General features: G+C 36.4%; 1 protein-coding gene across 1 annotated transcript in view; it reads left to right on the plus strand.

Annotated features, from left to right (window-relative positions):
* LOC103197276 (complement factor H) overlaps positions 1-13,038 on the plus strand; it is a 99,808-nt gene that overhangs the window by 22,926 nt on the left and 63,844 nt on the right. Inside the window, exons 4-6 of the mRNA XM_007941176.1 lie at positions 4,684-4,760; positions 6,733-6,924; positions 9,056-9,226. Coding sequence (XP_007939367.1) covers positions 4,684-4,760; positions 6,733-6,924; positions 9,056-9,226 — 440 coding nt within the window. The remainder of the gene's footprint in view (positions 1-4,683; positions 4,761-6,732; positions 6,925-9,055; positions 9,227-13,038) is intronic.

Here is a 13,038-nt window from a genome sequence, read left to right on the forward strand (position 1 = left end):
GGTAATTTATTATTTTCTTCCCAAGTTTAAAACAGTCTGTACTTTCTCAAGATCTCCTTGACTTCTTCCCCATTTGGAAGTTCTGTACCTATACTGCTTATTCCTTCTTTTAGGTTTGTAGTTGTCCTCAGTTTCAATTTGATGTCTCTGGTTCACCATTTGCAGTCTTGTTAAGTTTATTCTACTTTGAATACTTCTTTATTTTTGTTGGTTTCTGAGTTATGTACCACATGTGCTAATCATCCATTGTTCTGTGCTGTTGTTAGTTCTCTGTCCAAAGGATTCCCTTTAACATGTCTTATAAGGTTGGTCTATTTTTAACAAATCTCCTTAATTTCTGTTTCTCTGGAAATGTCTTAATTCATCATAATATTTGAGGGACAATTTTCTGGGTATGTAATTCTGGCTGGAATTTTTTGCCTTCAGGGTTTTATGAATGTCATCTCATTACCTTCTTGCCTGTATGATTTCTGCCAAGAAATCATAACTTAATCTTATTGGTTGCCCTTTGTAGGTATCTTTTCATTTCTTCTGTGGAGCATTCAAGATTCTTTCTTTGTCTTTGGTTTTGGTAAGTTTGATTATGATATGTATCTTGGTGATTTTCTTTTGGAGTTTATCTTGTTTTGTGTTCATTGAATTTCTTGAAAGAATATCCTCTCATATTTCAACATATTAGGGAAGTTTTCTTTCAACAAATCTTTGACAATTTTCTCTATGGTTTTATTTTTCTTTTCTTGTCCCAGAATTCTGATCTCATATAAGTTATTCTTCTGAATGGTGTCACACAATAATTGTAGGCTTTTCATTTTGCTTTGGTCTTTTCTTCAGTTTGATCCCTTAACAAAGTAGTATTGAGAGGTTTTTTATTTGATTCTACTCCTTTGGTTTTTCAATATGTTACCTATTTCTCCAATCCTCGCATTAGTCATCTAGGTTTCTAGTTGCTGCTTTTGTATGGTTTCTAATTTTTCATTTATTTTTTTCCATTTGTTCTTATATTGTTTTCCCAATTTGTTCTGGAGTTTTATCTGTGTTTTCCTTGATCTGTCTCTAAATCCATTGGAAATACCTAAATATAATTATTTAGAATTCTCTATTTAAAAAAAAATAAAAACAAACACTGCCATTGAGTCGGATCTGACTCATAGCAACCCCCTCTTGGGTTTCCAAGGTGGTATCACTATGGAAGTAGATTGTCCAACCTTCCTTCTGAGGAAGGGGTGGTGGATTTGAACCTCTAGCCTTCTGGTTAGTAGTCAAATTCCAGGTAGTTCCAATGCCAATTAGTCCTCAGGGAGGTCTGATCCTTTGTTTGTACTACTTTATCTTGCTTCTTTGTATGAACTGGGATTGTCAGTTGTCTCTGAGACATTGTGATATCATTGTATTTATATTTAATTAGTGATTTTATGTTGATGTGCTTCACCCAGGTTTTTTCTTTTCTTTTCTTTTTTCTGGCTTTATTTTAATATATTTGAGTATGCATGACTGGTATCCTGCTCAGTTCAGTAGTTTGCTAGCACTTAGGTATTTATCACCTGTCTGCTGTTAGATGTGATATAGGATGAGAGTGTGTTCACAGCTTTGTTAGCTCTTCATGTACAGCAATTGAGGGTGAGTTGGATTGGTATTGGCCACTGTCTATCATAGATCAGTTGGAACAAAGAAGATGGTGGCCCTTGCCCAGTAGGTGACATTGCAAGAAGCATGGATGTGGTTGGATGTTGTGGATGTTGTTATTGTCTCCCACAAAATGGGACAGAAGTACAAAAAAATCACAGTAATCCCCAAAAAGTAAAAACAAGGGACATAAACAAGTAGCAACAATAGCAAAAAGATAAAACAATAAATTAAAATAAAAATAAGAAAATAAAAGACAAAAGAATGACAAAGAAAAATATGTGGAAAGTAAACCAAAAGATGGGAAGAATGAAAAGAGGAGAAAAAAGAAAAGAAAGAAAAAAGAAGGAAACCAGGAAAAGGGAGGAAAAAAATGAGAGCCAAAGAAGGGAAAAAGAAAAAAATAAAAAGAAAGAAAGGAGGACAAAAGAATAATTTGAAAACAAACAAACAAAACAAAATTGGGGGGACAGAGGACAGGGCACTCAATCTGTATTTCTGTTGGCCTAGCAGGCAGAGGGGAGCAGGCACCTGATCAGGGTACTAGTTCCTGCCTATCCAGAAGACAACCTGATCTCAGAGATGTCTGGAGGCAGGGCCCCCAGACCTGGGAAATGTTCCTGCCAACCCAAATGGTGGAGGGAGTAAGGCACCTGATTCAAGAATGAATTCCTACCATCCCAAAAAGAGACTGGAGCTAGGCCATCTGGTCTCAGAAAAAGTTCCTACTGTCCCAAAAGGAAGCTGGGCAGAGGGCCTCTACCTCCAGAAAATGTCTTGCTATCCCTAAAGGTAGCTTAATGTAGGACACCTTGTACCAATGAAAATTTCTGCCTACCCAAAATGCTGTTGGGAGCAAGGTGGCTGATTTTAGAACCAGTTCCTCTTTATCCAGAAGGCAACTGGGGCAGGCTTCCTGCTCTCAGATGAGTCCTGCTGGCCCAGAAAATTTCAGAGGTTAAGGCACCAGGACACAGAAAAATTTCTACTGATCCAAAAGATGATTGGGAGCAAGGCACTTGCTTTCAGGCTCAAAATGCAGCTGTGGGCAGAGCATCTGGTCCCAGACAAAATTCTTACTGTCTCAAAAGATAAATGCAAGCATGGTCCCATTCCCAGAAAAAGTCCCTACCCTCCCCAAAGCTGGCTGGGTATAGGGAACCTGATCTCAGAAGAAGTTCTTACTTGCCCTCAAATGTAGCTGGGAACAGGTCGCCTAGTCTTGGGACCAGTTCCTGCCTTTCCAGAAGGCAGCTGGTGTAATGGCACCCAGTCTGGGATGGAATTCCTGCTGGTACAGAAAGTGGGTGGTGGTGTGGGATGGCCACAACTCTATTTACCAGGAGGGTGTGGGATATAAGAAGAACAAGGAAAATATCACACCTTTTGGGTTTTCAGCCACCAATGCAGTTGCCCATGCAGTCCTCAGCAGGTGGATCCAATGATCAGATTCGTGGCTGGATCAGAATCCCACTTACATATTCAAAATGGTCACACCTTCAGACCAGCTAACAGTTCACAATTCCCTTTGGCTCCTTGTTGTTGTTATGTTCTGTCAAGTCGGAGCTGACTCATAGAGACCCCTCCTTGGGTTTCTGAGGCAGTATCACTATGGAAATAGATTGCCCAACCTTCCTTCCGAGGAGTGGCTGGTGAGTTTGAACCACCAGCCTTTTGGTTAGCAATCAAGTGCCTTAGGCACTATGCCACCAGACCCTCTTTATTTTCTTCTACTAGTCAATATTTACTCCACTTTTTTATCCTTCCCTTTGAAGCTTATGGTTCCAGGATTATCTTCTGTATCTATTTCAATTGGTTCTGCCATCTTGCTTATTCCAACATCTTGCCATAAGTCTCCTATGACCAGGCCTTTTTTAAAACAAAACAAAATAAAACAAAAAAACCTCTCTTGTGGTGATAAAATTACCGTGCCTTTCTCTCTCTCTCTCTCTTTATAAATGGCTTTGTCTCCAGGCATCCCCTGTGAGTAAATCTTCATCTGTAATAATGAAAATGCACAGGCTTATTAAACGAGGAGGGTATTGTGTCTTGATCCAAAGTCTCTGGCCCTGATTGCATATTTCACACCTCTCCAAAGAACATAGATTAAAATAAAACATTTTAGATGGGAAGGGAAAACTTTATGAGTTACTGTAATGAGACAAATTAAATAGTGAATGGATTGCAGGAGGATACTGGACTCATTGACCACACTCTGAAAAATTCTAGGATGGAAATGGGAAAATAACAAGTGCTGAAAACAAAATATACACTAAAGATTTTGTCTAGTGCTGTCCTTGGTTGTGTAGAAAGCCCAAATGTAAAACTCACAAAGTATCATAATGAAGAAATATGGGAGGCAAGTGTATGGAATAAAACTAGGGAAATGGTAACATGACTATCAGTTAGTTACTGTGTTTTAGTTTATTTCTTTATTTTATTTTTTGATGATAGTTCATGGAGCTTATTAAGTTATTAAGTGTAACAAATTAACTAAAAACAACCCATTGCAATGGAGTCTAATTCTGACACACAGCAACAACCCTATGAGAGAGAGGAGAACTTCCCCACAGGGTTTCCAAAGCTATAAATATTTATTGAAGCAGGCTGCCACATCTTTCTCCTATGGAGAGGCTGGTGAATTTGAACCACCAACCTTTTGGTTAGCAGTCAAATGCTTGACCACTATGCCACCAAGGGTCCTTAGCAAATTAACTAACTTAATCGAAAATAAGAAAATTATGCATAAAAATAAGTGAAATATATCATGAACCAAAGAATATGATTTTTCCAACTCCATTCACCTGAGTGTCTGACAGTCTTTCTTAAAAAAGAAATTGAATGAAAGAAAAAAGGAAGGAAGGGAGGAATGAAGGAAGGGAGGAAGGGAGGAAGGAAGGAAGGAAGGGAAGTTGAGAGGGGGAGGGAAGGAGAAAGGAAAGAAGAAAGAAAGGAAAAAATAAACATGATATTAATTTTTGCTGAAATACAACTTCCTTGTACTTAAAACTACATGTAAACACACATTATCTCACCATTCTATTATTTTTGGGTTTTCAGGTATCAATTGCTAGGAGCAATTAATTACCGTGAATGTGAACCAGAAGGATGGACCAATAATATTCCTTTATGTGGAGGTAGATGTGAATTGTTTTACAAGTGGATTAAAATACCTAAAGTATGAAATATTTTTCCAAAGGTCTTATATTAAAATATCCTCTAAGTTTATGATTAAATTATTTCTTATTCAAGTTATTTATTTTTTATGTTTTCTAGGGCAGTTCAATGAGGAGGTATCCAGTCCTTTCAATTACCATTGTTTGGTATTTCAATACACATATGCATACAGCCTTTATAATAGTCAAAATAGTAGAGATTAGGGAATCTAAAGCTCGTTTTACTCTCTTGGAGTCTAACCACTAGGAGTACATACAATGGTCACTGTCTAAATGAAGAACAGAATTTCAGTTTCATTAATTGACAAACACTTCTCCAATAACCAACCAACTGCAGAGATCTCTGGTAAAAGCTGAAGTAGAGAACATGAAGTAGACATATCTCTCATTTCCTTGCCAAGGGAGATTTTGTTGTCATCTTAGTCTTATAGAAAAGAGACAGAAATAAGAAATAAGGAAGAGCTCTGACCTTTCTTACTGATCTGTAAAGCAAACTGTAGAAAGGAGAAAAATGTAGATCCTGTTTTCAGGTTTGAGCTAGTAATCCCTACCCTATTAGTAATCCCTATTAGAAATAAATGAGTAAAAGATGAAATCAGAAGTCCTTCCTAATCTCACAGTGAGAAGTGAAAGAAGACAGAGAAAGAGAGAGGTGAGAAGTGAGAAAGAAGAAAAGTGATCACTCAAACAATCCTGTCTCAAAAAGAGAATGGATGAGTTTTCATCAATGGAAATGAGAGGAAAAGGATAAATGCTTCACTTAGAGATACTTTAGGGTACAGCTACATCAAAATCAACTGAAGTGTCTATTAACTGAAATGTATGACTACTAAAGAGAAATATTGTAGTCAGTATCTCTGAAGGTGAGGAGATAAACTCATTGCCTTAGAGTAATTCTGACTCATAATGACCCTATATAAAGAGTAGAACTGCCCTATAGGGTTTCCTAGTCTTTAGTCTTTATGGAAGTAGACTGCCATAACCTTCTGCCTTGGAGCAGTTGAAGAGTTAGAACTACTGACCTTTTAGTGAGGAACTGAATGCTAAACCACTAGTCACCATAGCTTCTCAGAGGTGAGGGGATAGTGCTTAAAATTTACATTTTAGTAAACACCCCAGGTCATTCTACTATAAAATAAAGATGGAATGTTATAATGTTAGGGAAGTTGGAAAATATTAATTAAATCAAAAGAAGTACTCAAATTATGTTGAACATTGAAGTTGGAGAGGATTAAAAAAATTAAGGACCATTTTTCTATTGAAGTTAATATAATAATAAAACTTGATTTTACACATTTTAGCAATACAGTGTTATATGACTCATGGCACAGATGGTAATTTTGCATACAATTATACCAAGTTGTATATTTTGCAATTACTTTTTGTTACTTTAAGAATATAAAATGGTATTTAAAGTAGTAATTTTTTTTTTCTGTCCATTCCTGTAGAAAAAAGTCAGAAAACAAACATATTATTATTATTATTATTTTTTTTTTTTTACTTAGTACCATTTCTTTCTTCTAAAAAGATATATCAAATGCTTCTATAAGGATATTCAAGTAATTTGCTCCCATCTCATATTGCTTGTGAACAAATGTATGTATATATATTATATAATATGTATGTATGTGCATATATGGTAGGAGACCTGGTGGTGCAATGCTTAAAAGCTTGGTTGGTAACCAAGAGGTCAGTTGTTCAAACACACCAGCCTCTCTGCTGGAGAAAAGTCCTGACAATCTTCTTGAGTAAATATTACAGCCTAAGGAACCCTATGGGGCAGTTCAAGTTTGTCTTATAGGGTCAATATGAGTGGGAAATCAACTCTATGGCACACAACAAAAACAATGACACACACACACACACACACACACACATTTTTCATGTTAAAGGTTCCAAATTCTATTGTAAAAGTTGTATTTATTTTTTTCAGTTGTTAAGTGTTTTCCAGTAACAGAACCAAAGAATGGGAGAGTTATCAGTGGTGCACTGGAACCAGATCAGGAATACACTTATGGCCAAGTGGTACAGTTTGAGTGTGATTCACACTTCATGCTAGTTGGGCCTAAAGAAATTCATTGTTCAGCAGATGGTTCATGGAGTGGAGAAATACCAAAATGTGTGGGTAAGATACACTTATTTTTCATTTGAACCTTTGAAAGTTTTCAGCCATTCTTACGAAAATACATATTTCAACATACTATTATAAAGAACACAAATAATACCATTAACTGATTTTTATTGAGCATGTATTATTTCCTTGTAATTGATGCAAGTTCTTTACATGTGCCATTTCATTTTACCTTCTAAACAATTCTTTGAGTTGTGTACTGTTTTATATTTGAAGAAACCGAGACCATGAGAAGTTAAATCACTTTCCCTAGCTTACGATGAGGACCTCTGGTAGTGTAGTGCCTAAGGCACTTGACTGCTAACTAGAAGGCTGGCGGTTCAAACCCACCAGCCACTCCTCGGACGGAAGATGGGGCAATATACTTCCATAGTGATACTGCCTCGGAAACCCAAGGAGTGGTCGCTGTAAATCGGGTCCGACTTGACAGCACATAACAACAACAACAGCTTACTATGATGCAAATGGTAGAATTAAGATTCAAACCTAGGTTATCTAACACCAAAGTCCATGTTCTTAACCATAAGTATAGTAGTGTACGTGGCTCTTACAGGCTGAAATAGAAAGCTGAGCATTTCTGCTTCAAGTTGCATTCTTGTAATACATATTTTTCTTATTTTAAGAAACAAAGATTTATCATTTATTTCCACTTATGTACTCTGATGACATCGTTTTTAAAATAACACTTCTAAGAGCACATCTGTTTTATATTTGCTGTCTTGGCACTGTGAGTTTAATATCAATATTAGATAAACTGAATTAAATTCACTGAATAAATCTTTGCCTTTTAAGAATAATTCTATAGTAAACTATAAGCTAAAATTTCATTAGTTGTAATATTGCTGGCCTGTAATCAATATGATGATTTTGGCTTTTGAAATGAAACATTATGTTTGATTTGTTTGACTTAGCACCATACTTCATTTTACCAATATTGTAGCAGACATTTCTGCAGTTTTTGTTTTTTAATATTATCCTAAATTTATAAATTTTTTACACTTCTGTAGTCTAGTCTATCTCACAGTGAGATCCATGCAGAAGCATTTCTCTTCTTGGGAACGCATTCTAAGAAAACGAGCTCACAGAGTCAATGATAGTAACCTAATGCTGATAATCAGCCTAGAAAATGCTACATGCTCTAGAGTCTCATGGAAAGGGTTTACAGTAGTACAACTAGATTTCTGTGGCTAGTGAAAACTTCCTGCAATTGCAGTGAAGTCTGAAAGGGAGAATGCAGATATTTTAGAAGAAGTTGAGGATGGGAGGAGTATGTTGTGGGGAGAAAGATACAAATTCAGTCAGGCTTCAAGGAACATGACACTCTGCTTATGCTTGTTTGTTGTTCAGCATGGCTGTGCAAGTAGGAAGAATTCTGTTGCTATTGAGAGGCTCTGAAGTGTTATACACAGCACACTAAAGAGTTTGGCTCTTATTCAACCTGATTTTGGGATCAACAAAAGATGTTAGTTGGAGTGATAGAATGACCAGATGAAAGGCCATTAAACTATGAAATAGGAAAATGGATTAGAAAGATTGTAAATCAAAGAAGCTAGTTATTATTGTCATATTCCTAGGAAGAAAAAATGTTTGAGAAAAGGTGGTGTTAAAGATAATGACCAGATTTTAATTGACAGAAAAGCTGGATGAATGGTAAAGCCACAAAAACAAAAGGCCAGTTACTTTTCAGAAATTTAATGACAAAGAGTTAAATTAACTTCATTGACAAAATTTTCAGTCCATAATTATTATATAATTGATAACTAGGATATGTGCAACTTTTGCCATTCACATAGTGAAAATACATATCACAGCAAACCAACATTTTTATTCAATGTTATTAGTACATTTCAAGAACAATGCTGGCCATCATTTATTTAAAAAGGACAAATGAACATATCCTCAAACCAAATAAAACTAGCAAAATAAATTAGTAAAGGTTTTAATGTCCTTCTAAAATGAATGATAAGAATAATAGATAAATCTTTCAAGTCAAAACAGAGCTTTTATTTGATTTGGCTGAGAGATTTATGTAATGAAGCAAAAGTGATGTTTTTATATGACTCTGCCATGGTCACAACCCTTTAATTCATAATTAACATTTTGGAATTTTTCCTCTGTTCTTCAGAAATTTCCTGCAATCTACCAGAAATTAGCAATGGATATCCTATATCTTCCAACAGAATTTATAAGGAAAATGAGCGATTTCAATATAAATGTAACAAGGGTTTTGAACACAGTGAAAGAGGAGATACATCATGCACTAAATTTGGGTGGAGTCCAAGTCCTTCATGTAAAGGTAATGTATATTTCTTTTCTATCTTTTTTGTTATACATTGTTATTAGTCATTTAAATTCATATAATCATTTATAAATAAGCAATTTACTTTCTTCTCAAGTATTATATTAAATTTTATAGATATCAATTATCTTAGAATAAAGATTATATCTCAGGAAAATAAAGCATAGAATTTTATGTTTGCAAGGTCTATTTTGAAATCATTTGATATAAGTCTCTCATTCTGAAAATAAAAATAAACTGCACCAGAAAGTTTTTAATACTTTATTAAGTCACTGTTTCATTGTCAAAATGTCCATTTTGAGCCTAGATTATAGAAGGTTCCCTAATTCCTTTGAAAACCAAACTCACAGCTATCAAGTCAATTCCAACTCACAGCAACAGTCTTTGGGTTTCTGAGGCAGTAAATCTTTAGAGAAGTAGATCACCCTATCTTTCTTCTACAGAGCAGCTGGTGGGTTGGAACTATTGACTTTCTGGTTAGCGGCAAATTCCTTATCCACTATGCCACCAGAGCTCCTTTCTTAATTCCTAAGTTTAAACAATTGCTTGAGTCCTCTAAAGATCTGACTTTTGCTTTACAAAGTAAATTTTATTAATATATTAGATGAGAGAAGTCTTCACTAATTAATTAGAAGATGAGAAGTGTAGGAATGTACCATGAGGAAGAAGACATAAATGGAGGTTTTAATTAATAAGAAGCCTAATACAAATCAACAGAGATGTAGATGTTGGAAAAAACCTCTCTTATACTTCTTCTTCTTCTTTTTTTTAATTGTGATTAGGGTGAAAATTTACAGAGCAAATTCACTTTCCATACAGCAGTTCACATATACTTTGTCTCATGACATTGACTACAACTTGCAACAGCTTCCCTCCCACTTCCTATTGATAGTTACCTCTTCCCTGTGTCCATCCCTCCAGGTACTCCTGCCCCCTGAGCTGTCTACCTGTGCATAAACAGCCCTTCCTTCCCCCATGATTGTTCTCTCCAAGGACTGTATCTCCTCAGATAAATGTTCGGCTTATATGTCTGTCTTTTGTTTGGCTGGAGGCCATAGGTGTGGGTTCAATTCCAGACCTGAAGGACAGCTAGGGGCCATAGTCTCAGTGCTTCCACCAGGCTCTATCAGACCAGCAAAGCTTGTCCCCATCCCCCCCTTTTTTTTCCAAATGATTTTGAGTTTTGTTCCACATTGTTCTCCTTCTCCATCCAGGATCTCCTACATAGATCCCCCTCCGAGTGGTTGACAGTGGTAGCTGGACACCATCTAAGTCTTCTGGTCTCATAGTCATATAGGCTGCGGATCACATGGTGTACTAGTCGCTAGGACTAATTGTTTCCATGAACCTTTTGATTTTCTTCATTCTTCTATGCTCTGGACAAAGAGAGACCCATTGTTGCATCTAGATGGCTGCTTGCAAGCTTGTAACATCCCGGTTGCTATCCACCAAAGTAGGAGGTGGAACAATGTTTGGTGTAGTATGTTATGCCAATTGAGCTTGATGCCCCATGTAACTATGGTCCTGAGCCCACAGGTTCAACTACTCACTCCCTCTGTGTAGCTGGTTGTGACCAAGAAGTGACTACAATCTTGTCCCTTGTCAGCTCTACTATATACCTGGGAATTCAGATCATACAAATACACTTATAGGACCATTGTCTGCCAACCCTACACATGGTCTTGGGTACACTCCCTGCTTCATAGACATACCTAATAGTTCAGCCTGTCCACCCATCTATCCACCCATATACCCATGTTTACCTTTACTGACAATGCAGTACTGTATGTGCAAAAGGGTTAATCTTTGTTGTCTGTACCTCCCATGTACCTCTCTATGTCTTCCTCTTCCTCAATGCCACCATGTTGAGCACTCACATTTGGTACATTGCCCTTCTCTTCACTCAAATCAATACTTATCTCTACCTATCTAACAGTGTTCCCTCCCCTCACCTCCCACCCCTTGTAACCAACAAAGAAAATTTCTTTCCTTGACTTTTACTGTAATGGACTAATATAATATATTTGTCCTTCTGTGATTGACTTATTTCACTCAGCATAATGTCTTCCAAGTTCACCCGTGTTATGTGGTGTTTTGCAGATTCCAGGTTACTCTTTAGGGTTGCATATACCAAAGTTTGGTTATCCATTCCTCAGTTGATGGACACCTAGGTTGTTTCCATATTTTGGCTATTTTAAATAGTGCTGTGATGAACATGAGTGTGCATATGTCTGGTCTTGTCATGGTTCTCACTTCTTTAGGATATATACCTAATATTGGATTGGCTGGGAAAAATGGTATTTCTAATTCCAACTTTTTAAGGAATTGCCATACTGCTTTCCACAGCGGGTATACCATTTTACAGTCGCATCAGCAGTGTATGAGAGTCTCAATCTCTCCACATCCTCACCAGCATTTTTTATTTTCTGTCTTGTTGAACTTTGCTACTAGTGCTGGAGCAAGATGGTATCTCTTTGTTTTGATTTGCATCTCTCTAGTGGCTAATGATTGTGAGCATTTCTTCATATGTTTGTTGGCCACCTGAACATCCTCCTTGCTGAAGTGTCTATTCATGTCCTCTCCCCACTTTTTAATTGGATTATTTGTCTTTTTGTTTTTGAGGTTTTGGAATTGTCTATAAATTCTAGAGATAAGACCCTTGTCCGATATGTCATTGCCAAATATTTTTTCCCAATCTGTAGGTTTTCTTTTAACTCTTTTGGAGAAGACTTTGGAAGCACATAAAAATTTAATTTTTAGAAGGTCCCATTCATCTAGTTTATCTTCTGTTCTTTGTGCATTTTAGATTATGCTTGATAGTCTATTTATGCCATATATTAGGGCCCCTAAATTTGTCTCTAGTATTTCCTTGAGGAACTCTATAGTTTTAGGTTTCACATTTGAGTCTTTGATCCATCTGGAGTTCATTTTGTGTATAGTGTGAGGTACAGACCTTGTTTCATTTTTCTGCAAATGGATCTCCAGTTTTGCCAGCACCATTTATTAAACAAACATTCTCTTCCTCATTTAATGGATTTAGGCCGTTTGTCAAAGATCAGCTGAACATAGGTCAATGGATCTATTTCTGGGTTCTCAAGTCTGTTGCGTTGGTCTATGTGTCTGTCATTGTACCAATACCAGGCAGTTTTGACTACTGTGGCTATATAATAGATTTCGAGATCTGGCAGTATGAGACCTCCAACTTTGCTCTTCTTCTTCAATAGTGCTTCACTTATCTGAGGTCTCTTTCCTTTCCACATAAAGTTAGTGATTGATTTTTCCATATCTCTAAAGAATGTTGATGGGATCTGGATTGGGATTTCATTGAATGTATAGATTGCTTTGGGTAGAATTGACATTTTCACAATGTTCAATCTTCCCATCCATGAGCATGGGATGTTCTTCCATTTATGTAGATCTCATATAGTTTCCTGAAGTAGTTTTTTATAGTTTTCTTTGTACAGGTCTTTTGTGTCCCTGGTAAGATTTATTCTCAAGTATTTTATTTTTTATTTTTTTGGTAGCTATTATAAGTATTATTGATTTCCTTATTTCTTTTTCAGCAATCTCTTTGCTGGTGTAGAGGAATACAACTGATTTTTGGATGTTGATCTTATGTCCTGCCACAATGCTAAATCTCTCAATTAGTTCCCGCAGACTTCTGACTGAGTCCCTTGGGTTTTCTAGGTATAGGATCATATCATCAGCAAATAGGGATAGTTTTGACTTCTTCCTTACCAATTTGGATGCCTTTGATTTCCCTTTCTTGCCTTATGGCCTTGGCTAGGACTTCTAGTACAATGTTGAAT

The sequence above is a fragment of the Orycteropus afer genome, unplaced genomic scaffold (genome assembly GCF_000298275.1).
Source record: "Orycteropus afer afer isolate SDZICR_OR568_19922 unplaced genomic scaffold, OryAfe1.0 scaffold00075, whole genome shotgun sequence".
Lineage (NCBI taxonomy): Eukaryota > Metazoa > Chordata > Mammalia > Tubulidentata > Orycteropodidae > Orycteropus > Orycteropus afer.